Genomic DNA, 25,894 nt, shown 5'->3' on the forward strand with positions numbered 1-25,894 from the left:
GGTAACTGTTTTTTGGATATATTTTCTTTATAACTAAATATTCTAATGCAAATTTATTGTTTGTTATGGGTCACACCTGGTGGTGCTCAGGGCTTACTCCCGGCTCTGAGCTCAGGATCACTTCTAGCAGGCCTCAGGGAGCCATCTGAGGTGCTGGGGATTAACCCAGCCGAGCTGCAAATAACTATCTCTCCAGACTCAAACTAATATACTTCTCATTTTTTTTAAAAAAGAATAAATACTGGCTTTCCAATAGTAAGGGATAAAATATTCTAATAAATTTTAATATGTTTATACATTTACCTTTCTTTAAAATGAAAATTACATAACTCATTTTAACTGTAAAAAGATCTCAATTGTAGAAAGAAAAATCTTCCTTTATGAAAGAAACAGAGCTGTATATCAAAATCAACAGAGGTTATATTAAAAAGTTCTAAAATAGATTAACACTGCTCAATTTTCTATTTGTCAGTACCAGATAGCAATATCATTGTAATAATGATCTGAAGAAGGTCCTGATGGAAATAAATAAATTCGCCTTCAGAATATGGAAATAAATAAAACCTGGCTCATTTAAATTGGTAAATTTTGAAACAAAAATTAGTTGGGCTGCTTCTGCATTTTAAACATGAATGCTGACATTAATTGGGAGAGGAGGAACACAGCTGTCTACCTTTTACAAAGTTAGAGCACATGTTACAAGAAATAAAAATAATCTTGAGACCCATAAAAATTTCTATAAATATCAAATTACTTTTAGTCTTCCTATAACAATCTCAAAATAAAATTTAGTTATTTAGTAGGAATGGTGCCTAAGTAAATCTTAATCTCCCAATACCAAAGTCCAAAAATTGACAAAAAATAATGTCCTAAGACCACGTTTCATTGTCACTGTCACTGTCATCCCGCTGCTCATCGATTTGCTCAAGCAGGCACCAGTAACATCTTCATTGTGAGACTTGTTGTTACTGGTTTTGGCATATCTAATACGCCACGGGTAGCTTGCCAGGCTCTGCCAGGCTCTGCCACTCGGGCAAGATACTTCCAGTAGCTTGCCGGGCTCTCCGAGAGGGGCAAAAGAATGAAACCCAGGTCGGCTGCGTGCAAGGCAAGTGCCCTCCCTACCTGCTATGCTATCACTCCAGCCCATGTTTACATAGCTAAAAAACAAGGAATTTTCAAACTTCAAAGTACACTAAAGTAGAAAAATTACTTTAAATCTTGTGGTTATCTTTCCTGTATCACAAAACTTCACAAAGATCAGTGACAGCCTGAAAAAAAACCTGCCCAAACGTCTAGGCCAGGAGCTGGTAAATAAAATCAACAACAGGAAAACTAAATGAAATACTAAAAAAGATTCCTGGCAGATCAAACATATTACAAAGAGAGATTTCAACCAGGCAGAAGATTTAATGATGCTCTTTTGGGAATGGAAGGAAGGTTTCATGCAGAAAATGGTAAGGAAGAGGTACCCCTCAGAAACTACAAGGTAATAGGGGAAAAAATTTTAGGATCCCACAAGACAAAAAAATTTACAATTATCATCTGAGGACATATACTCCCTTCCTGTGGACACTGTTCCTGAAATATGCAATAAAAATATGTATTTTTCTATCCTACTACAGTGTTTTTTTAACTAGGAATATTGCAAACTACCTCAAGGCAAAATACCAGTCCTATTCAAAGAAATGTAAAGATGCAAGTAATCTGTAAGAACTGAAACTTGAAAAATAAGACCAAAGCAATTCAACTAATAAAAATTACCCATAAAAAAGCAAGGATGAATCAAAAGCATAATACATAGAAATGAATTAAGTATCTTCAATGAGTATTTAAAAAGCAAAAATAAGCATAAATCAGAAATTGAAAAACAATGTAATAACAAATGAACGAAAAGACACCCAGGAAGAAATAAATCAAGAATTTCTTGGGATCAGAAAGAAAATAATCAGAAAAATATTAAAATTGGAGGGTGCCCATTTGACCCAGCAATACCACTGCTGGGAATATATCCCAGAGAGGCAAAAAAGTACAATCGAAACAACATCTGCACATGAATGTTCATCGCAGCACTGTTTACAATAGCCAGAATCTGGAAAAAACCCGAATGCCCCAGAACGGATGACTGGTTGAGGAAACTTTGGTACATCTATACAATGGAATACTATGCAGCTGTTAGAAAAAAGGAGGTCAAGAATTTTGTAGTTAAGTGGATGGGCATGAAAAGTTTCATGCTGAGTGAAATGAGTCAGAAAGAGAGAGACAGACATAGAAAGATTGCACTCATCTATGGTATATAGAATAACAGAGTGGGAGACTATCACCCAAGAACTGTAGAAATAAGTACCAGGAGGTTGACTCCATGGCTTCGAGGCTGGCCTCACGTTCCGGGGAAAGGTCAACTCAGAGAAGCGATCACCAACTACATTGTAGTCGAAGGCCAGGTGGGGGAAGGGAGTTGCGGGCTGAATGAGGGCTAGAGACTGAGCACAGCGGCCACTCAACACCTTTATTGCAAACCACAACAGCTAATTAGAGAGAGAGAACAGAAGGGAATGCCCTGCCACAGTGGCAGAGTGGGGTGGGGGGGAGATGGGATTGGGGAGGGTGGGAGGGACGCCGGGTTTACGGGTGGTGGAGAATGGGCACTGGTGAAGGGATGGGTTCCCGAACTTTGTATGAGGGAAGTATAAGCACAAAAGTGTATAAATCTGTAACTGTACCCTCACGGTGATTCTCTAATTAAAAATAAATAAATTAAAAAAAAAAAAATTGGAGGGTGCCTCTAGAAAAAAATCAACTTTAATAGAGGATATTGATGATTTTCACATTTCTCATAACTGATAAAGCATAAAAGCTCCCAGAGATTTAACTTTAAACACTGAGGAGGATACAGACTAACTAGGTAGCTACACATTAAAAATAATCACCTTATCACTGTATCACTGTCATCCTGTTGTTCATCAATTTGCTCGAGCGGGCGCCAGTAATGTCTCATTCATCCCTGTCGCATTCAGGATCAGGGGAATGAGACCCATTATTGTTACTGTTTTTGGCACATCTAATATGCCACGGGTTGCTTGCCAGGCTCTGCTATGCGGGTGGGATACTCTTGGTAGCTTGCTGGGCTGAGAGGGACGGAGAAATCGAACTCGGGTCGGCTGTGTGCAAGGCAAACGCCCTACCCGCTATGCTATGGCTCCAGTCCACTATTCAGTGTATTTCTGATTATTCAACCCAGTATTTAGCAAATGTCTTGCATGCAGAAGAAACTATGTAATCTTTTATTATAAAATCAAATAAATGATACGATCAATACTGTTGATTTCATATCTGGGCCCTAGAAGCAGATAACAAGTAAGCCATGTAGAAGACAAAAAGGAATCAAATTTCTTTTCTCTGCCTTCATTCACTGAGTTAAGTCTGTATCTGCTTACCTCCTACAGTCTGCTAACCATTACACAAGAAATAAAATGAAGATTCCTGCTATGTTACAGACTACAAGAAATTTGCAACACCGTTTAGGAAATTTCCAAGTATAATCTCCATATACAATATATTTTCAAGCATTTAAGATAGGGAAAAATAATAAAAGGAACTTAAACATTTAATAGAACATATTCAATATCAAAAAGGAAAGCTAAAATGAGGAAAAAATAAGAGAAAAGCAAGTAAACTGTCTCCTGTAAACGCATATCAATATAACATATGTAAGTAATATACATAAATCAATAACAGCATATTGATAATCATATATGAATATTGATATACTGATAAATATGCATATTGATATTGATATACATATATATCAATAATAGCATAGCACTGAATGCGAAAATCCCATAAAAGATGATATACTTTAGATTTTTCAGTGGTTTTGAGGTGAGGTAAAACAAAACCATAATAGTGAGCACTATTGTAGTCTTGTGCCTTAAACTATAATAAGCACATTTTACAAAATGTTTTGCTAAGGAGGGCGGTGGTGAGAGAGAGCGAACCTTGGATCACTGCCGTGGGACAGGAACGCTGACACTGGGGGGGTGGCGCTGGAACACTGTCAGCCCAAAACACTTATTAAAAGCTATTTGAATCACAATGCATACATAAAAAAATTTTTTTTCAAAGATGACATACCTATCAGTCTGGATTTAAATAACAGTATCCAGGAGTCCCTAACTGAAGAGACAGGACAGGGGTGAAGGCACCTGCCTGGCCTGCGGTTGACCCTGGCTAAGTCCCCTGCACTACATATGGTCCCAGAGCATTGCTAAGAGTGAATCCTGAGCAGAGAAGCCAGGAGAAGGCACTGAGCACTACTGGGTGTAGTCCCACACCACACACACCAGCAAAATAAAATTCCAGGGTCACCCGGATGACTCGATGCAGTGAGTAGCAAGGTACTGTTTCTTAGGTGCTATTCCAAAAGTGTCACCCTTTACACCAGAAAGCTATTGGGTGGGGTGGCCAAAACGAAAGGAAAGTGGAGGTACCAGAAGAGGAGACAAAGGAAATATGTGATGAAAAAGGTTCCTTGCAAAGGGCAAGGTGGAACTCCTGCTCACAGATGGGAAGCCAGAGGGGAAGGATCCACAGGCAAGGTCAATGCTTGGAAGTCAGAAAACCTCAACTGCCCTGACCTCACTGCTAAGTTTCTACAGCCACAGAAGTCAGCACAGACACAGAGAAACCAGCAGGAGGCAAATGCAGAGCTGCCTTTTGAGTTTGAAAACAAGGGAGTGGAGAGGAAACCAAAGAAGATGGAGGGATGAGAAAAGCCAAGCTATTCTCCCCGAGGTTTGCAGCTGGTGCAGATTTCTGGTGCTATAGATCCCCCCGTAGAACACGTGTTCCCAACAAAATGGAAAGGCCTGGAAGAGGCTGAGCCGGCCCATGCCAGGAAAGACAATGTCAAGAGTCCACAGATGAAGAAAAGGTGATGGAGCACTGCAATCCCTCCAAGGATGGTAACAGGAAAGGATGACGAGAATGAACTCTTCTGAGTACCAGTCTCTGTCACCTCTGATTGTGGGTTTCAAGTGCGGGGTGAAGGCGTTCATTCTGCTCATCATGACACCATGAGAAGCTGCCTTTTGAAGAACAATGCGGCTCCGAGCCCTCCAATAGCCGAAGTGCCTTAAAGCTGTCCCGTTGCTGTAGTCCACAGCAGCCCCAGTGCAGAGGAAGCAGGGAAGTGTTTTAGGCATCCCGTTCTGCACTCAGCTGAGAACAGCAAGGGGGCTTCTATGGAGGATGAAATGTGCAGAATGAGTAAGTCCTGTCCAGAATATTTTCTTTGAAGAAAAAAAAAAAACGAGGACTATCAGACACTGCTGAAAAGCAGCCAATGGAATGTTAAATCAATCCTGCACTTCCCCACAACTTGGATGGAACTGGAGAGTTCGTGTTAAGAGAAGTCAGTCAGAATGACAAGGACAAATACCAGATGTTTCGCTAATTTGTGGTATACAGAAAAACATGTCCACAGAATGGACAGTTATCAAATGTGGTATACAGAAAACCATGTCCACAGAATGGACAGTTATCAAACCATTGGCTCTCGGTTACAGAAACTAAAAGGCCCGTGAAGGAGAGAAATGGAGGGGGGAAGGATGCCAGAGAAGGCCTGGAAGTAACACAGCAGTAAGGACACTGGCTCATCTGTGGGGTAGAGGAGAGAGATCTGTATGACTCTAAACCACCAGACCCAACACTAGTAAAAGCATGGGACCCAAATTACAACAACTACATTTAAGAATGTATCTGCCAAAGAGTCAGATTGGTGGGTGGCAGAACCTAGGGTCACTGGTGGAAGAATGGGAACATGGGATAGTGGCACTGAAGGTGAGACACTATATGCCTGAAAACCTATTGCAGACAACTTTGTGAACCATCGGTGCCCAAGGAAAAAAAATTTCTAACAGAAATAATAGAAACTATATAACATGGTGTTTTGCCAGCTGTATTTGGCAGCACACAGAAAATGAGGAACAATAAATGATTGTCAGCAATGACAATAAGACTGCCAGCAAACTATAAATAAGTAAGAGTCATGAGTTTTCAAGACTGCTACACACATCTGTGCATGCAATGGTCCACCACACTTAACCATGGTTAAAGCTTTTATGAGCATCTATGTTTGTTTGTTTTTTGGGTCACATACAGTTGAGCTCAAGGATCACTCCTGGTGGTATTTAGGGATACCAGGCACTGAACCTAGGTTGGCTGTATGCAAGGGAAGTGCTTACCAGCTGTACTACCTCTCTGGCTTCCTTATGAGCATCTCTTACTAAATGTTTTCTTTCTTTTTGTTCAGTCTGCAAAGAGTGAGCAAGAATGTCCACAAGAGGCAGGTGGAAAGCAGAGGGCAATCAGACCTGAGAGAGTAAGTTTGTCAGGGTCAGAGAGATAGTACAGGGGTACAGTGCTTGCTCTGGATGCAGCTGACCTGGGTCTGATCCCTGGCACCATGTCTGGTCCCCTAAACCTGGCCAGGAGTGACCCCTGAATGCAGAGGAACAAATAAGCCCTGAGCACAGCCAGGTATGGCTCAAAAACTAAGATTTAAAAAAAAAAAGGACTGGAGCAATAGCACATCGGGTAAGGCGTTTGCCTTCCACACAGCCTACCCGGGTTCGATTCCCAGCATCCCATATGGTCCCCTGAGCACCGCCAGGAGTGATTCCTGAGTGCAGAGCCAGGAGTAACCCCTGTGCATCGCCAGTGTGACCCAAAAAGAAAAAAAAAATTAAAAAGGATGTTTAAAAACAATTTGTTCCCAAGAGATTTTGGTCTTAAAGAGTCTTGACAAAGGGGCCAAAGAGATCGGTACTTGCCTTCCATGGAGCAACCTCAATTCAACCCTGACAGCACACATGGTTCCCTGAGCACAGTCAGTAATAATACCTGAGTATTATTACTCAGCCAAGAGTAAGTCCCAAACACCACCAAATATGGCCCAAACCAAACAAAAAGAATCCTAATAAAGAAATCACTTTATTTATGAAAGCTTTAGTATTAAAGGCACTGAAAAATTTAATTACAAATTAAGGAACTTTTTGCTGACTTGCTCCTCTTTGAACTCTAGTGGAGAAAAATAAACTAAATTTTTAAATGCAAAACTCTTCACAAGAAAGTTTTTATTCCTCGAGGACTTCAATATTTATATGTATATCATTTAAAAATAAATTCAAACAACTATATAAATGATATGATACATAAAACTACATAAATAAAGCACAACTTTGCTTAGACATAAAAAGATATTACTCACTGTGCTTTTATCCTTCAAGAGTTTTTCAATTACTTCAATTAACATTTCTTTCTGCTCTGGATCAAGGCTAAAACATAAAAAGAAAAAAATTAAAAACTCCCCTTTATGAGCCAAAGTGATAGTACAATGGGTAGGGCACTTGACTTCACTGTGTACAACCCAGGTTCAAGCACCAACATTATGGGGTTCTCCAATCCCACCAGGAATGATCCCTGAGCACAGAAACCAAGAGTAAGTCTTGAGCAAAGCTGGGGTGTGGCCCAAAAAGAAACAACAATTCTTTAATTCTAACTTTAAATAAAGTGAGTCAGGGATGGAGAGATAGATAGCACATGGATTAAGGCACTTGCCTTGCACATAGTCAACCCAGGTTTCATCCCTAGCATCACATTTGATCACTGTCTGGAATGGTTCATGAGCATAGAGCAAGAAATAAGCTCTGAGCATAACTGAGTGTGGCCCTAAACTGAATAATAAATAAGGTGAACCAATTCAAGAATCTTAAGAAAAAAAAAGGGAGAGGAAGATCAGGAATTATATAGAAACAAACAGAAAACAAAATTAAAGTAAAGCTGGATATTTTACACACAATATGAATAACTTTTACACACTATTTTAATTAAACCAAGATGCCAATGTCATTATCAAAGTATGTAAAAAAAAGTTCACATCTTTAATATAGTTGGAAAAGCTTAAGAAAATAATGACAAGTAAATAAACTACAAATTCATCTTTTCAATTGGGCAGTTACATAACAGGAGAGCAGTCATTTTTCTTTTTAGGTACAAAATTATAAAAACATACATAATTTCCCATTAAGTCTTGCATCTTCCAGTTCACTGATGAAGACATGCCCTATAAAACCATGAAATGAAAGGCTCATGTATGCATAGAACTAATACCTGTATCTGAATATCTGGTATAAGCACTGAAATACTGATACCAATAAAATGTCTTTCAAGCATGGAATTCAACTGTTGCTCATTTCAAAGAAGTTAGACAATATACAAATAAATAAATAAAAGAGCCTGGCAAAGAGATCACCAAATATAACCATGCCATGTAAGCAAGAGATATGTAAGGATTATGAGGATAAAAAGGGCACTGGGTGAGCATGAAGACTGTTGAGAGTTTCTTATTCCTAGTGGCACCTCAGATGAATCTTAAAACAGCTTGACGTTAGGGCTAGAGAAAGAAAGATATATTCTAGGTTGTGAAGAAGAGATGATAATTTCAAAATTAAGTATAGGACTTAGAGGTAGTAGTAAAGTATTTGACAGCCAAGTTCAAATTAAGGATGCAAGAGTTGAGGCCAAAGAGAGAAAAATGGACCCAAGAATCACCTCAGAGATCTTGGCTTTTATTCCTCAACTTTACAATGAGAAAAGTTAGTGAAAACATACCTAGAAATATCAGATTTTACTCATTGCAAATATAAGGTTTGTAACCACTATTAATTATTCGAACATTTGAACTGCTTTTTTTTTGTCTTGGGGCTATACTTGTGCTCTCAGAGTTTACTCCTGATTCTCCCTTTGGGATCATTCATGGTGGGGCCCAGGGGACGATATATGTGTGGAGCTGAGAATTGAACTCCGTCAGCTGCATACCAGGCAACTGCCTGACCTACTGTATTATCTCTCCAGCCCATAAGCCATTAATTCTTTCACCTTTTGAGCATTTTTTCCTAACTAATCCCATTTCTTTATATCTTTACATTTTATAACTTTAACATATGCTAATGTCTTACCCTTAGCCTACCAAAGCAATTGTTAATGTGCTTTATAACAGACTGGCCTTTTTATATACGTAAGTATCAGACACTAAAATCTCACTCAATTATAGATTGCCTTAATTATTTTCATGTTTGGCTTTATAACATAAGTGGCACATTATACATAAGTATCACATGCTTTATTGTTTTGACCATCTTGAGTACCAGTACAGTGCAAGAAACACAATGATCATGAGAAAAGTTTGTGGAATTAAGTGGCAAAAGAGAATAATAATTGACAGTTACTTTATTTAGGCAAGAGGTTTAGGCATCATGTAATATTTTAACAAACATGGCATATACCTATACCATGCTTTTTGTTTGTTTGGTGGGGGGTCACACCTAGCAATGCTCAGGGGTTACTCCTGGCTCGGCACTCAGGAATCACTCCTGGTGGTGCTCGGGGGACAATATGGGATGCCGGGGATCAAATTTGGGTTGGCTGCATGCAAGACAAAGTGCCCTGCTCTCTGTACTATCGCTCTGGCCCCTGTACCTACATTTTTCAGCTAGCTTATAATTATATTATAAAATTGCTCTAAAGGAATCTGAAAAAGAACCGGAGGAAAAAAGGTGGAAGAAGGGCAATAAAATGAGTTGAAAGGATAACACACTCAACATTCTTCTCTTAAAATAAACGGAAAGGCAATATTCTAACAATATGTGAACATGGGAAAGAATACAAATTTCAAATTCTACTTACTATTACATCATAAAATCCACAAATTTTCATAAGCCTTAACAGTTTACAAGTTAAAACCTGCACTGGATCTCTATCACCAACTCAAAATTGAACTCTGGGAGGAGAAGGCAGGTCACTGAGTTTAGTTACTGTAAGGGCAGTCACCAAGAGCTTTGCTCTTTCTCCAAGCATTAGCGATACTTGATATTAAAACACCTACCTGTACAATTTCTGTATTGCATGAGCTGCGTTCTTCCTAACGTAAGGTGACAAATCAGCAGAAGCTTCCTTAATAGCAAGCATCATAATAGGTACAATGATTGGCACTCTAATACTTGACAGAACTCTCAGAGCACTTGCACGAATTAGTTGATTTGGGTCCTAAGAACAGTGAGAAAAATACTCATGAAAATGTCGAGTTTATAATATTTAAAAATATCTATGACACAGCTAATAGGTACATACAGGTAACAATATAACAGAAACACACACACACAAATGTGGTGTGAGGAGGTTATTTTAAAAAAAAAATCAGTATATAGAAATGGGTAACCCAAAAAAAGAAAAAACAGATTTTAATAAATACCTATTTCTCAGAATAATGTTTAACAAGGAAAGTAATGATTATAGTTCTAACTGACCTTTTTAAATATTAAAAGCACTGGAATTTAAGAGTTTCATGACAATAAAATGTTACAGGTCATAAATTTTATCTTTAAAATTGTCTTATCCCCCTCATTATCACTTTCAACAACTAGCTGGTATAATAATAACAGTTCTTGAATGTGAGATATGATTACATTGAACATAAAAGAACTAATAGAAACTGAAATATACGGGGCAAGGTCAGTTAGTTATATAACTATTTCTAGGGATACTGAACAGGTACTGTAGAGACCTTTCAATTCTTTCAAAACACTACCATGCCCCTTAACAGACGACTTCTCCACTGCCAATGACACAGCTTCCTCCACACAGACACTGCAGACTTGCTTGGCTATGCACTTTATTTACCTTCAGAGCTCGCTGGAAAGTGCTTATGGACAGGAGAGCCAGATCCTGCTGTTCTTCTGCATATCGAACCAGATAAACATATACTAACTTCTTGATCTATCAAAAAAAAAGGATACATATACATACACATATACATATATAAGTATTATTTAAACCCAGAGTAAATTAAAAACTCAACATTTCCTACCAAACTCCTGCCTCAATTTTCATAAAGTAAATAATTGATCCTGGTCACAATGGACATTGTAAAAATAAAGATAATATATTATATTGGAAGAGTGTGAGGTTAACAGGAAAAAAATAACCTGCAAAGTAAAATTCTAATAATCCACCTCATCAACATCCTATCAAGGTATACTTGCACTAAGAGAATAAAACATACCTGAGCAACACTGATGTAAGAATATAAAAATACAAGTTAAATTTCAATACTCTTTCAAAAGTAAGACATACAAATAATAGAAAAAACTTGGCTTAGGTCCACTAACCAGGCACCTTCATTTCCTCACCAGTCTAAAGGTGCGATAGCCTCAATGTACGTTCCAGGTTAATACGCACATTCCAATATAATATGATCATTTGAGCTCTCTCAGAATGATATATTACAATAAAACCAATTTAATATAATTAAAATTTCAAAGGCTATATGTTGTGAACAGTTTTTAAATTCAATCATTAACTCTATAACAAAATTAACTGAAATCTAATTAGTTTAAAATTAACTGCTTCATTCGTCACTGTGTATAGCTATTTTACTTTTTTATGTATCTAAAAGTTTATGTAATATTGAAAGGTCATAGAAAATGAATGGGAGTATTTGGAACTAGCTAGAAGATACTGAAAAGGAAGAATAAATGGGCCATAAATAAATAAATAAATAAATAAATATTAGATAATAAATAAATAAATAAATAAATAGGCCATCTCTTATATCTCCATTAGTTAATGTAAGTATCTTGAAAGACAACTGCCAGTTCTCTCTCAAATTCTACTTTCCCTTAACAAAGCCTAATTCTGAGTTCCTTCACTTTCTAACTTGTCTATGTTTCATTCAGTGTAATATTCCAGACTACAAGTGAAATCTAATCTGAAAAAACTAAGTAAAATCTTATTCCAGACAAGACAGCTCTATGCATGATACAACTAATTATTTTTTTTAATTTTATTGAATCACTGAGAGATAGTTACAAGCTTTTATGTTTTTATGTTTGGGTTACAATCACACAATGATCAAACACCCATCCCTCCATCAGTGCACATTCCCCACCACTAATTTCCACGGTATACCCCCTCTTCCCCCCCCCCCCCGCCCGCCTCCATGGCAGACAATAATTCCCATACTCTCTCTCTACTTTTGGGCATTAGGGCTTGCAACACAGACACTGAAAGGTCATCATGTTTGGGCCATTATCTACTTTCAGTACACATCTCCCATCCCGACTGATTCCTCCAGCCATGTTTTCTTAGTGATCCCTTCTCTATTCCAGCTGCCTTAGCAGGCTTCCAGCTATGGGGCAATCCCCCTGGCCCTTGTATCTACTGTCCTTGAGTGTCAGCCTCATGTGATGTTATTCTATACTCCACAAATGAGTGCAGTCCTTCTACGTCCTCTCTTTCTGACTCATTTCACTTAGCATGATACTCTCCATATCTAGCCATTTATAAGCACATTTCATGACTCCATCTCTCCTAGCAGCTGCATAGTATTCCATTGTGTAGATGTACCAAAGTTTCTTTAACCAATCACCTGTTCTAGGGCACTTGGGTTGTTTCCAAATTTTGGCTATTGTGAACAGTGCAATAAACATATAGGTACAGATGTCATTTCGACTGTGCTTTTTTGCATCCTCCAGATATATTCCCAGAAGTGGTATTGAGGGGTCATATGGAAGCTCAATTTCTCATTTTTGAAGGACTGTCCATATTGTTTTCTACAAAGGCTGGAGCAGTCGGCATTCCCACCAACAGTAAAAGAGCATCCCTTTTTCCCCACATCCATGCCAGCACTGGTTGCTTTTGTTCTTTTGAATGTGTGCCAGTCTCTGTGGTATAAGATGGTATCTCATTGTTGTTTTGATTTGCATCTTCCTGTGACAAGCGATGTGGAGCATTTTTTCATATGCCTTTGGCCATCTGTATTTATTTTCTGAGAAAACTTCTGTTCATTTCTTCTCCCCATTTTTGGATGGGGTTGGAGGTTTTTTTCTTATACAATTCTACTAGTGTCTTGTATATCCCTTATCAGATGGGTATTGGGTAAATATTCTTTCCCCTTCTGTGGGCTCTTTCTGTATTTTGGCCAGTTTCTTTTGAAGTGCAGAAGCTTCTTAGTTTGATGTAGTCCCATTTGTTTATGTTTGCTTTCACTTGCATGGTCAGTGCTGTTTCATCTTTAAATATGCTTTTACAGTTCCGACTTTAAGGGGGAGAAACTCCAAACAATAATAGTGAGCTTTGTGTTGAAATATTGAATGTAATCAAAGTTATGAAAAAGTAAAGTGAAATTTATCAGTTACACAGGCGGGGTGGAGGGCTGGGGATGTGGGGGGAGGGGCGGGGTGGAACTATACTGTGATTCTTGGTGGTGGAATATATGCACTGGTGAAGGGATGGGTGTTCGAATATTGTATAACTGAGACTTAAACCTGAAACTTTTGTAACTTTCCACACAGTGATTCAATAAAAGAAAAAAAATAAATAAAAAAAAATAAATAAAGATGCTTTTAGCTTCAATGTCATGGAGGTTCTGCCTACATTTTCCTCTATGTACCTTAGAGATTCATGTCTGATGTTGAGGTCTTTAATCAATTTTGATCTGACTTTGATGCAACTAATTCTTAACTAAAATTATGCACCTTTTCCAAAGGTATTGCTAATCAAATCAGGGTATATAAGCAATTCGCCATTGATGATTTTTTTTCCTTAAAAGATGAGTTAGGGCGAGAGAGGTAGAACTGGGGTTAAGGCACTTGCCTTGCGTTCTACCAAACCTGCAACCCATAAATGGAACCACACACGGTTCCCCTAGCACAACCACAGGTCACTCAAGGACTGTGCCAGGAAATTCATTGAGCCCAAAAACCAAAACAATTTTTTAATTTAAAACAAAATATATATTAAAAATAAAGATGAGTTCTTACCCATGTAAGTTAAAAAATAAAGTAGCTTATATGATCTAATTTAATTTAAAAATGAAATGAGATGATCTAATATTAAAACTTCAGGCGCTTAGGCTCAACCTATTACAATATACTCAAGGTAATTTAAGTCCTGATTTTTAAAAATCAAACCTACTTTTCTTCTCTCCATAATTTCATGAGCGTAATTGAAAATTTACTGAGCATATTTTCTATATTTTCATTAGTATTAACAAAAGTGCAAAAACAGTTATGTTGGTTTGATATCATTGATGTCAATACTATATGGATAAGGTTTTATATCAAACTAATAATCTCCAACTACTCATTATTGGGCTGAAGCGACAGCAGTGGTAGGGCGTTCGCCTTTCACGTGGCTGACCCGTGTTCAATTCCTCTGCCCCTCTCGGAGAGCCTGGCAAGCTACTGAGAGTATCGTGCCCACACGGCAGAGCCTGGCAAGCTACCTGTGGCGTATTGGATACGCCAAAAACAGTAACAATAAGTCTCACAATGAGAGACGTTACTGGTGCCCACTCGAGCAGATCGATGAACAACGGGATGACAGTGACAGTGGAGATGACAGTGACAGTGACTCATTATTACTGAATGGCCACAAATTCTCAACAACAGCTAAAATCCCCACTCTATAACCAATACATTCATAAACTCCCCCAAATTTCCTTTTTAGTCAAACAGAAGCTGTCCCCAAATGTAACTTGTACTTTTCATCTCACTCCACTTAGTTTCTCATTCCCCCAGGCTCTACTTATCAAAATCTTTCAGAAAAGCAAAGATTAAATAATAAAATGTCTATTAACAGTTTAACAGTGAAATACTAACATCTAAACACAGTAAAATAATTATAGCAAACCCATGTAACACTATATCATACAGACACTATACATCATTACAGCTCTAGTTATCATTAAATACATGTTTTTGTAAAAGATATTTGTTAATGCTAAAAAGTACACCTTACATAATCCTTATATAAAAGTAGAATATACATATTGTATTTTATTAGTCTAGGACAGATCATGATGATAGGATAAGCTGTTATTTTATAGACAAATAGGGTATGTGTACACACACACACACACACACACACACACCCTACTGAAGCTAAATTACTGTCATTTGCAAAAATAAGTACCAAATACACACTTTAAAACAGAGAGCAATGTCATCAAATACAGTGATAGCAAAAAACTCCCATAGAGAACAAACTATGAGCTAACTACTTCTATAAATATTTTATTATCTTATATTCACAACCCTATGAACAGATGCTATCATTATTTTACTGAAGAAACAGAAGTACAGAGTAGCTAGGTAACCTGAACAATATATCACATCAAGTGAAGAATATTCAAACAAGGTAGGAATAAAAGTTGATGAATCTAGACAGTAAAATTTTAATAGTGAAGACCAGAGAGATCATCCAGGGGCTGAACTGCTTGTTTTGCATAGATCTGATCCTAGTTCAATCCTTAGCACTGTATATGGCTCCCTGAACACTGAGGCATGATCCCAGAGCACAAAGCCAGGAGTAACTCTGAGCACATCCGGCTGTGGCCCCAAACCAAAAAAATTTTTTAAAAAGCGTTAACAATGACTTTAGTGATGGCTTAACTTGTGACCACTACTCTTTCCCTCTTCCAGTATTTTCTGAGGGTGGGGAGTGTGCACTATACCCAGGAATCACTTCAGGAGATGCTCATCGGGCCATATACGTTGCTGGGGATTTGAACCAGGTTTGCATGCCGGCAAGACAAGAGCTTTACCTTCTTGCACTAACTCTCTGGCTTCTCATCATTAAAATTTTCTAACTGAAAGTGTTTTTTAATTTCTACAATCCTAAGAAAACAACATACATTCAACAAGCTAACCAAAGGCTAAAACTTTCGTTTGTGAAAGCCCCTTTCTTTTGGATTTTACTCAAGCAGGAAAAAAAAACACCCTAGTAATCACACCTCTGCAGACCAGTCAGTCAACAACAGTCTCTCCAAAGGGTCCAGGACAGATGACACACCCCCTTGGGCCCCCTGAGAGTCCATGAAACTCACCCTTGTCCAAAATCCTCTGTAAGATCAACATTATCTATGGTCAGGTAAAAAGCCTAACAAGCACAGATTTTCCCCCAACAGTAAGCAGTAAAGTCATGGCCATTTCATTTCATTTCAGAAATTAAATGTGTTTTCATTATCCCTTAATACGACCTATTGAAAAGTTCCAAGGTCCACTGGCCTCACCTACATTTTTAATTGTAAAATTCTGGAAATTTAACATCAATACAACCCTATTGCCAAGTAAATGAGCTATCATTTTAAATTTCCCACAAATATCCTGTACAAAACATTACAAATGACAGCAATTTTTCCTCATCCCGGATCATGCATTACATTTATGTTTTTATGTTTCACTGACCATATTTCACATAAAGAAGTTTCTCATTTTTAAAGCACTTCTGTCTTCCTGGCTAATATTAAAACTAATATATGAAAATATAAAAACTAACATAAAAACATGACACAGATTATGGTATCTTTTATTTTTTTGGTTTGGGGGCAACACCTGATGGTGTTCAGGGTTTACTCCTGGCTTTGTGCTCAGGAATTACTCCTGGAAGTGCTTGGGGGACCATATGGGATGCCTGGGATTGAATCGCATTAGCAGTGTGTAAGGCAAGCGTCCTACTCATTATACCAATCTCACTCTCAATCCAGAATATTATATCACTAACTGGGAAAACCTTTGTTCTCTGTCACAATCTGCTATAACTTCCCAGCAATTAAAACGTGCAACATCTTACACTTACATACATCACTCATTGAATTCTCACATGTACAATTATCTCCACTTTCAGATGTGCTTTTTGTTTGTTTGGGGTCATACCCAGCTGTGCTCAGGGCTTACATCTGGCTCTGCACTCAGGGATTGGCCCTGATGGCGCGCAGGAAGCCATATGGGGTGCCTGGGATTGAACCCAGGTCAGTCATGTGCACAGAAATGTCCTAGCTGCTGTGTATCTTTCCAGCCCCACAACTATCTCTATTCTAAGGCCAAAGACACTAAGGCAGAGTTTTATATAACTTGCTGGCCCCGCAGTCCTTACCCATCAGCTGCCTAAGAAGGAAGCTGCTCCTCCCTCCCCCAAAGCTGCTACCTGAAGGCCTCGTCCAAACTAAGCTGTCCAATAACACGAACTTAAATTTCAGGTCTTACATGGCAGGAAACAATAGATCTTATTCCATAATATATCTGAAATAACATATTCAATTATAGACTATACTCAAAGAATGCTATAAATCACTTTAGTCCTTAATCCTGTGCTTCAAGTTAATGCACATCTAATCTGTAACAGCTCTGCAACTATCAGGAAATGATATCATCCATCCAATGGCATCTTCTCTAACCTAAGTACAGCATGAGCATGTGGTACTATTACCAACCCAACACAAAATTTCCTTCTGCAATGTTTGTCAAGATTACTTCATTCCAAAATATACCCATCTCTGTAGTTAATGTACCTTGTGTTCACAATTAGAACCTTATACTATGTCCAAATCAGTTTCTCAAACTTCACAAATTGCAGAATTTAAAAATAATTTATTTTTTAAAAATTTACAAATTTGTTAATATTGTTATGCTTTTTGTTATAAATTTATAGAATTTAAAAGCTTTTAAATTTACTTCTATAAATTTATAGCAAGAAGCATAACAACTTATAAAAACAATTTATAAAACATTGTTTCTTGGGGCTGGAGTGATAGCATAGCAGGTAGGGCGTTTGCCTTGCACGCGGCCGACCCGGGTTCAAATCCCAGCATCCCATATGGTCCCCTGAGCATCGCCAGGAGTAATTCCTGAGTGCAGAGCCAGGAGTAACCCCTGTGCATCGCCAGGTGTGACCCAAAAACCAAAAAAAAAAAAAAAAAAAAAAACATTGTTTCTTTACATACTTGGAACCAAATGATCTCCACACAAAAAATACCCCCCAAAAAAGGGTCCCAAACTAACATTATACCAATATGGTAAGTAAAATGACAATAAAATTATTAAAATATACACAAAGCTTTAAGTCAAAATAAATGGGAACTACATATTCTTTAATTACTTAAATCACAATTTAAGAAGCACTTCTGACTGTCTGAATTATAAACTAATTTTTTCCCAGCTAGCTCTTAAAGTTCATAAGCTTACAAAAGTGTTGATTTATAGCAATTTCTTTTTTTGAATTTTTTTTATTAGTGAATCAGCATGAGTTAGTTACAAACTTAAAAATTTTCATGTTTGCATTTTGTTTATATCCCTCCACCAGTGCCCAGTCACCTCCACCAATGTTCCCAGTATCCCTCCCATCCTCCCACCCCATCCCCCCACCCCACCCCACCCCAGCCCACCTCTGTGGCAGGGCATTCCCTTTTGTTCTCTCTCTCCTTTTGGGTGTTGTGGTTTGCAACAGAGGCACTGTGTGGCCATTGTGTTTGGTCTACATTCTATTTTCAGAGCACATCTCCCATCCCGTGTGGGTCCTCAAACCTGGTGTTCCCTTCTCTATTCGAGCTGCTCCTTCCTCCAGCGTGTGGATTTATAACAATTTCAACCATTTAAATTAGCATACAACCTCTAAGATCACTGTCACTGTCATCCCATTGCTCATCGATTTGCTCGAGCGGGCACCAGTAACGTCTCTCATTGTGAGACTTATTGTTATTGTTTTTGGCATATTGAATACGCCACAAGTAGCTTGCCAGGCTCTGCTGTAAGGGAGCGATACTCTCAATAGCTTGCCGGGCTCTCCAAGAGGGGCAGAGAAATCAAACTCAGGTTGGCCGTGTACAAGGCGAATGCCCAACCGCTGTGTTATCGCTCCAGCCCACCTCTAAGATGTATCTTGAAATGAACTACCTTGTACATGTTCTATACAGAAATGAACAAGAAGCTCTTTAGTATAGAATCCATTTCTTATTCCCAGGATCTCTCAGACTGTCTTCATATAGTTAAGAGCTCTATGCCACTAAATGAAATATCACAGCTAAATGAGAGATTAAAGAAAGAAAGATTGGAGCTGGCGTGATAGCACAGTGGGTAGGGTGTTTGCCTTGCACGCAGCCGACCTGGGTTCGAATCCCAGCATCCCATATGGTTCTCCGAGCACCGCAGGAGTAATTCCTGAGTGTAGAGCCGGGTGTGACCCAAAAAGGGAAAAAAAAAAAAAGAAAGAAAGATTATACATTTCCCACCAGACTGCTACATAAGCTTTAAATTATTACCAATATTTATAATTTACTAAATAGACTGTGAATAAACTTATAAATGGAAATTTATCAATATAAGCTTCTAAAATAAACATCTAAAACCTAGCATGTTTCAAGAATAAATAAAAAATAAAAACCTTGGCTCTCAGGATTATTGGTATTCTGGGTATCCTGTATCTCAGGATTATTTTAGGATAATTTTTTACAGTGATAATTTTGATGAAGTATAATAAAAGACGATAGCTATGAAGAACTACTGGGTAGTCAGAAGATTGCCTCCAAACTCTCTTATTAATTACACTCAGATCTCACTCTGCACTTCTCTGGAAACTTTGAAAGAAGAATGGATTAGAGCCCATCTCCCTCCTTTATCCCCATGTGATTGACTTCTCAGCAACAATTTTATTTACTAAGTAACTGTACAGTCAACTTTTAAAGCTGAATTATGAGCTCCAGAAAATATCCCATGGTTTATATTGGGGACAATGAAACACTGGGAACGACAGCTGAGCCAGCAGCCATTGCTATAATTACTCACTATTGGACAAGGATTTTTGTGACTGTTATAGCAAAAAGCATAACAATATTAAATCACAGAAGGTTGCAAAACACTAAATTTGTTCCAGTTCTGTTATAAGAATCAATCAATATTGACCACAAGAGGCCTATGCAACAGCGGGCTGCAGGTGTGCGGAGAAAGCCCACTTTCCCTGAAACCATTCTGTGACCAGAAATGGGAGTACTTAAAGCTCCGTGACTGCAACAGTCTCTGATCAGTTACTTTCATTCAATGTTACAACACTCCTTGCTGTAAAACTAATCATAGCAGAGCCTCAGTAGGCTGGAAGAACACAGGCAGATCTGTTTAATTAGTTTATCAATACCAGTACATCAAACTTCATGAGTTATTGACTAAACCTTTGATTATTTTTGTACTATAATTACTAATTGCTTACGAGGTCACTTTTGGTATCACTTGACACCGAGTGGCAGATGACGTACAACTGTGTGCCTCAGGCAGCATATACTTGTAATAATAAAATCCTGCACTTGCTAGCAGTGAAAACATCAATCAACCCTTTGAACACAAAATTTAAGATGCTTACATCAGTTTTCCTAAGTATCTAAAACCTAGCATGTTTCAAGAATAAATAAAAAATAAAAACCTTGGCTCTCAGGATTATTGGTATTCTGGGTATCCTGTATCTCAGGATTATTTTAGGATAATAATTGTGTTTACAGTGATAATTTTGATGAAGTTTAATAAAAGATGATAGCAGAATTAGACTGCAAGTCCAAAGAGAACTTGTTCATTTACTACCAACTTTATGGACATAGCCATTTCCACACGGCTAAAACGTAAGAAAACTATATAGGCTCCAGATTCTTGCCCTAAGTATAGCTAACACCAAAAACTGAAAGAGGAACAAAGACACAAGTATAAAGAGGAGAAAAGATTACGAGGAAACAACCAGAGACAGCTTCCAGACCAAGTTACTGGGTTTTGGGTCTGACCCACATAACAGCTGTGGGACCTTCTTGCTAAGATCATTTAAACTCCATGCTATCCTGCCCTCATGTGTAAAATAGGAATAATAATAAAACTGACCCTACAGGATTATTTGTGAGAATAAAGTAAGTCAATAAGTTAAGGCACTAAGAACTGAGTACAGGCACATTTTAATGTTAGCAAATCATTGTTGCTACAAACAGACTCTATTTCAAATGACAATATAATCTTTACCAGTATCTCACACAACTTTCCTAAGTCAAATCTTCATTTTTCTTTTTTGCACATATTTGGAAATTTTAATCCTTAACACTAATGTACAGATCAAATTAGAAGCACTGACAGCATGGCCATAAAATATCAGTTTGTCTGGTGCCAGAAATTATCAAATCAAAAGAACACAAAGTACACTATCACTATTTTATAAGAAATATACATTAGGTCACTTAGGTGACCGAAACAACTTTTCATAAATGCTTGGTCTTCATCTATGGTTCCTGACTCCCAGCAACCCAAACCTTAGAATTCCCTAAGTGATCAAGGTATTTATGTTATACTGATGAGGTCATTTGTTGGGATACACCTAAGGAATTTCTAAGAGATCAGGGTATCTGTTACACAAATAAGGAGTTTGTGCGGAGAAAGCTAAGAAAAGGAGCTGAAAGCGCAAAGAGCCAACTACTTGAGAAGGCTCTACCTGATTTCCAAAGAAGACAGAGGAGCTAGAAGCTGAGTGGAAATAGCAAAGGCCAATGTTTTCATCAATCATGACTATGTAATAAAGTTTCCATTAAAGTCCAAAAGGAGGCCTGTTGAAAACACAAAGACTTGGGAAGAAACACCTGGAAAGGTCCAAGAAGTTCCATGTCCTTTTGCCATACCTTGCCTAATTTCTCTCTCTCTCTCTCTGGCTGTTGCTCTGTGTAACATCCTGAGTTCTGTGTGCCAATATAACAAATTAATTAAGCCTGAAGATAAGGGGCATGAAAAACCTCACACTTAGGCTAGGTAACAACTGGGCCATGCAGGTTGGGAGTCCTTGTCTCAAATATGCAAATAAAGACACAGAAAATCTCAGCCAAGAAACAGATTTTCTAAAAAGAAAAATTTAGGGATACAGAACAAACTGTGCTGGGATTAAGGTGTATGAGTGCTATGTGGCCAGTCTGCTTTGATACCCAGCATTACATCATCCCAAAGTACTGTGGAGTGTGACCCTGGAGGCCCCAAAGCACAACCATGGTGACCAGGTAACCACTGGTACTGTGGGGCCCAAGAAGCAGCAAATCCCCAGATTCTTACATTGAGCCACTCATGGTTGACTGACTGAGAATCCTGGGAATCCACCAAAACTAACACAGCAAAATAAAATAACATGATATAGCAAAACATAAGGAACAAACTGAAACTATGAAATGGAAATAAAATTACAATCTGAAATAAAACTTCCCCCAAATGTACTTAACTAAAATGATGAATTGCCTGAATTATAAATAACAAAGGACACCCCAAAAATCTAAAGATAACAACAAAGCTTAACTGATAATATCACACAAAGATAACTACGAAGCTTAACTGATTACTATTACACGATAGGACACGTGTAATTTTGATACCAGGAGAAAAGAAAAGAGGATAAAAATTATCTTAATAAGTAGTAACCTAAAGTTTCCTAATTCTAATTAAAGACAGAAATTTACTGAACTAAGATGCTCAACAAGCACTGAGTCAAATAAACACAGAAGCTCACTCTGACTGAAAGTTGAAGAATGAATACAAAAGCATCAAGAGAAAAATGTACACAAGGAAACTAGAATACCAATTAACAGGAACTTTACTTAAGAAAATATAGGAGACAGATGAGTCTAGAGCATTTTTGAAGTGCTGAAATAAACAAAAATTACTAAGCCAGAATTCTATAACTACTGAAACAATCCTGTAAGAAAAAAGACAAAATGGAAAACCCAGACAAAAATAAGAAAAATAAGAAAAATATTCTTCAATAAAGGCTGGCCCTCCTCCCAAACTTCCAAGTCTCAAAAAAAAGGGTCAGGCATGGTCCTTGAGGCTTCCAGTTGCTAGAAATGGCCAAATATGAAGCAGATATGCTAACATTTTTATTCTCGGGCAGATGTCACTTCTTACATGTGTGAACACAGCCTTTGAAAAACTCTCTACGTATCATCAGCCACTTATTATCCAGCATCAGCTGAAGCAGAGACTCCACGATTTCATCCAGTCATTGCCACTTTGCGTTCTATTCTAAGGCAAGTCATTTGCTTATATCTATCTCTCATTCCCTTTACTGAACTCTACAACTCTATTTGCTCATTCCAGTGATTTCCACACTGACTACTACTATTTTTCTATTATCATCTACTAAAAGCAATTAGTAGCTTGACTCAATACTAACCGTTGCCTCAAAGCTCATTAAATTCCTGTCTCAGACTCCATGGACAGAGCCCAGAGAGGGACGAGGAAGTGAAGGCTCTCACTCCCTCCTGCCTTCTGCTTCACCTTCTGCACTGAGGGAGGGCATACCAGACTCAGGATAAGACTCCAGAGGGAGCACATTATGATTTGGGGCCCGAACACTTGGTTGCAAGCCCTGCCATGATACTGCAGGCCCTTTAGTCTGTCACTGGACATACTGGAAGTTACATTACGTTAAGTCCCTAGAGCAGAATTTCAAATAAATTGGCCTCTAGGAGGGCTGGAGCAATAGTACAGCGGGTAGGGCATTTGCCTTGCATGCAGCCAACCCGGATTTGATCCCCAGCATTCCCCCAAGTATCGCCAAGAGTTATTCCTCAGTACAGAACCAGGAGTAACCCCTGTGCATTGCCGGGTATGACGGCCCCCCCAGGCCCCCAAAAAAAGTCAACTAAACTGGTCTCAAGGAAATGTCCAACAAGTTATCACTTCACAAAGCTGAATTAATGCCCATTTGTCTACAAGGGCCAAACCCAACTCTGCTCAGTCTGACAATGCAGGCCTGAGAGTTGAGTGCTTAGGTGGCATGAGGCAGTGCTGCTCAGGCCCAGCAATGCTCTCAGGTCACCAAGTTCAAACTCAGTGGTGCTCTGGGGCCAGAGGGGTTACACATGGAAGCCTACGTCATGCTGGGGCGGGAACTCAGGACCACACAGATCAGGGATGTGTGCTCTGCCACTGTACCTATTTCCCCAGTCAAGAATTAATATCAACTTTACTTTTCATATTCTATACCAGAAAAAGAAATCTAGAATTGTCAACTTTTCATTCCATTTTACCTATTCAAGATTATGGACACTGTTGCAAAGCATATTAAGAAAGTTAAATATTGGGGCTGGGAGACAGTACAGCGAATAGGGTGCCTGCCTTGCACATGGCCAATCTGGTTTCCATCCCAACACTCCACGTGGTCCCTTAGCCCAGCCAGGACTAATCCCTGAGCACAGGGCTAGGAGTAAACCCTGAGCACTGTGAGGCATGGCCAAAAAAACTAAAAAACAAAACAAAAACAACTCTTATCTTTATGTTCTACTCAAGATGGCTTAAAAGTACTGATTCCTTTATAAATGAAACATGGAAATTATGAATCAAAACAGTACCTCAATATTTTTACTCGCCACATTCTTCACAACAGCAGGAAACAGTTCAGATGCATTTTTCCCTTTTGCAATCATCTGAAGAATAAAAACAGATTAGAGCTGAGAAATTTTTTTAATTGGTATTTGAAAGCAAAACATTATATATTATACAGTTAAAAAGATTGAATGAGAAAATAAACTGTGGGACTAATAAACTAAACTCTCCATCTTACTTATCCCAACAAGCGGCAACAAAGAACAATCTCTTTTGTATCAATATAAATGTATATTCAAATGCATACTAGAAGTAATATAAAAAAAGAAGTAATATATAGAATTCAGAACATACAATAAAATATTTACAATAGTCTTTTTGGTTTGTATGGTTGCAAATCCTTTTAATTATTTGTACTGTTCTTTATTTTACAAGTTCTTATGTTAAATATATACCACACATTTGCAATGGAGGTATGGTAAATGTTATTACACTATTTCTTCTTCATTTCTTTTCAAAAACCTTCTATTTCTTCAACCATTAATTTTTCTTTCTTTCTTTCTTTTTTTTTTTTTTTGAGAAGGGGCAGCGATGGGGGATATTTGGTTCACACCCAGCAGCGGTCAGGGCTTACTCCTGTTTCTGTGCTAGAGGTCACTCCCAGAAGCACTCAGGGGATATATGTGGTTCCAGGATTCGAACCAGCATTAGCTGCATACAACGCAGATGTCTCAACCCTTGTATTATCTTTCTGGCCCAACAATACTTTTCAAAGGTTTCTTTCACCACCTCCGAAGATCTGTACAACACAATCTTGTCAGGTCACATACAATCTCCAAAATGCCTGAAAATTCATTCATCCACAAAGACTTAACTCACACTTCACTAGAGTCCTAAGTTTCCGCTTTCGAAATGAATATTAGCTCTTTCTATCACCTCAAATTTGCTGTCTGTAACCAAACATTTTTCATGTTAAAGTGGCATTCTTGGCAGAATTCTTTTTTCCATAAATTTTCCTAGATAACAAAAGCTATAATAAAAAATTTCTACATAGTAATTTGGTGATTTCTTACACTCTGAATCCCTTCTCACTGCTACCTGTCTCGCACAGGCTAGTATCACAGTCTCCTCCCAACAAATTTAAAATACTTCTAACTCTTCTTTTGCACGTCAGCTGTTCTCAAAGATTTTTAAAATCTCAACTTCCCAGAATCCAAATTATTTCACTAAATATTCTGATGCCCTCACAATTTGGAAAATGCTTCAAGGATTACTGCTTTAAACCAGTGAGAACAATCTAACGCATTAGAAAAGTTCTGGTTCCTCTATGCCCATGAGCCGATCACACCAGCCCAATTCTCTTCCACTACGCTAAGTTCTACTGTTCCATCTTGACTAGTGTCTAGCTCACCTATCACCCAGCATCTTATACTCTGAGTCAGGACCTGATATGGGTCATATAACTGAGTGTGGCGGGGCACAAAAAATTTTGGCAGGAATAAATGTTTCTGAATACACAACAACCAAAAATTAGTTTTAAATGAACCATGTAATGAATCCAAGGTACTTCTGCGGCACTCACTTATGTTGCATTTCTTGGGCAGAAAATAAAAGAAAAAGTTGAAGTTCAGATCGATCTACAGTTTCATCAAATTCTAATCTTAAGCTCTCTTGCC

General features: G+C 38.1%; 1 protein-coding gene across 2 annotated transcripts in view; it reads right to left on the reverse strand.

Moving 5' to 3' along the window:
• AP3B1 (adaptor related protein complex 3 subunit beta 1) overlaps positions 1-25,894 on the reverse strand; it is a 225,136-nt gene that overhangs the window by 164,402 nt on the left and 34,840 nt on the right. For both annotated transcript variants that reach the window (XR_008627187.1, XM_004613140.2), the window contains exons 3-6: positions 24,245-24,319; positions 10,741-10,836; positions 9,947-10,107; positions 7,271-7,337 (exon numbers count right to left, since the gene is read on the reverse strand). Coding sequence is in view for 1 of the 2 variants with exons in the window: in XM_004613140.2 (XP_004613197.2) it covers positions 7,271-7,337; positions 9,947-10,107; positions 10,741-10,836; positions 24,245-24,319 (399 nt within the window). In the remaining variant the exon portion in view is untranslated. The remainder of the gene's footprint in view (positions 1-7,270; positions 7,338-9,946; positions 10,108-10,740; positions 10,837-24,244; positions 24,320-25,894) is intronic.

Source organism: Sorex araneus, chromosome 1 (genome assembly GCF_027595985.1).
Source record: "Sorex araneus isolate mSorAra2 chromosome 1, mSorAra2.pri, whole genome shotgun sequence".
Classification (NCBI taxonomy): domain Eukaryota; kingdom Metazoa; phylum Chordata; class Mammalia; order Eulipotyphla; family Soricidae; genus Sorex; species Sorex araneus.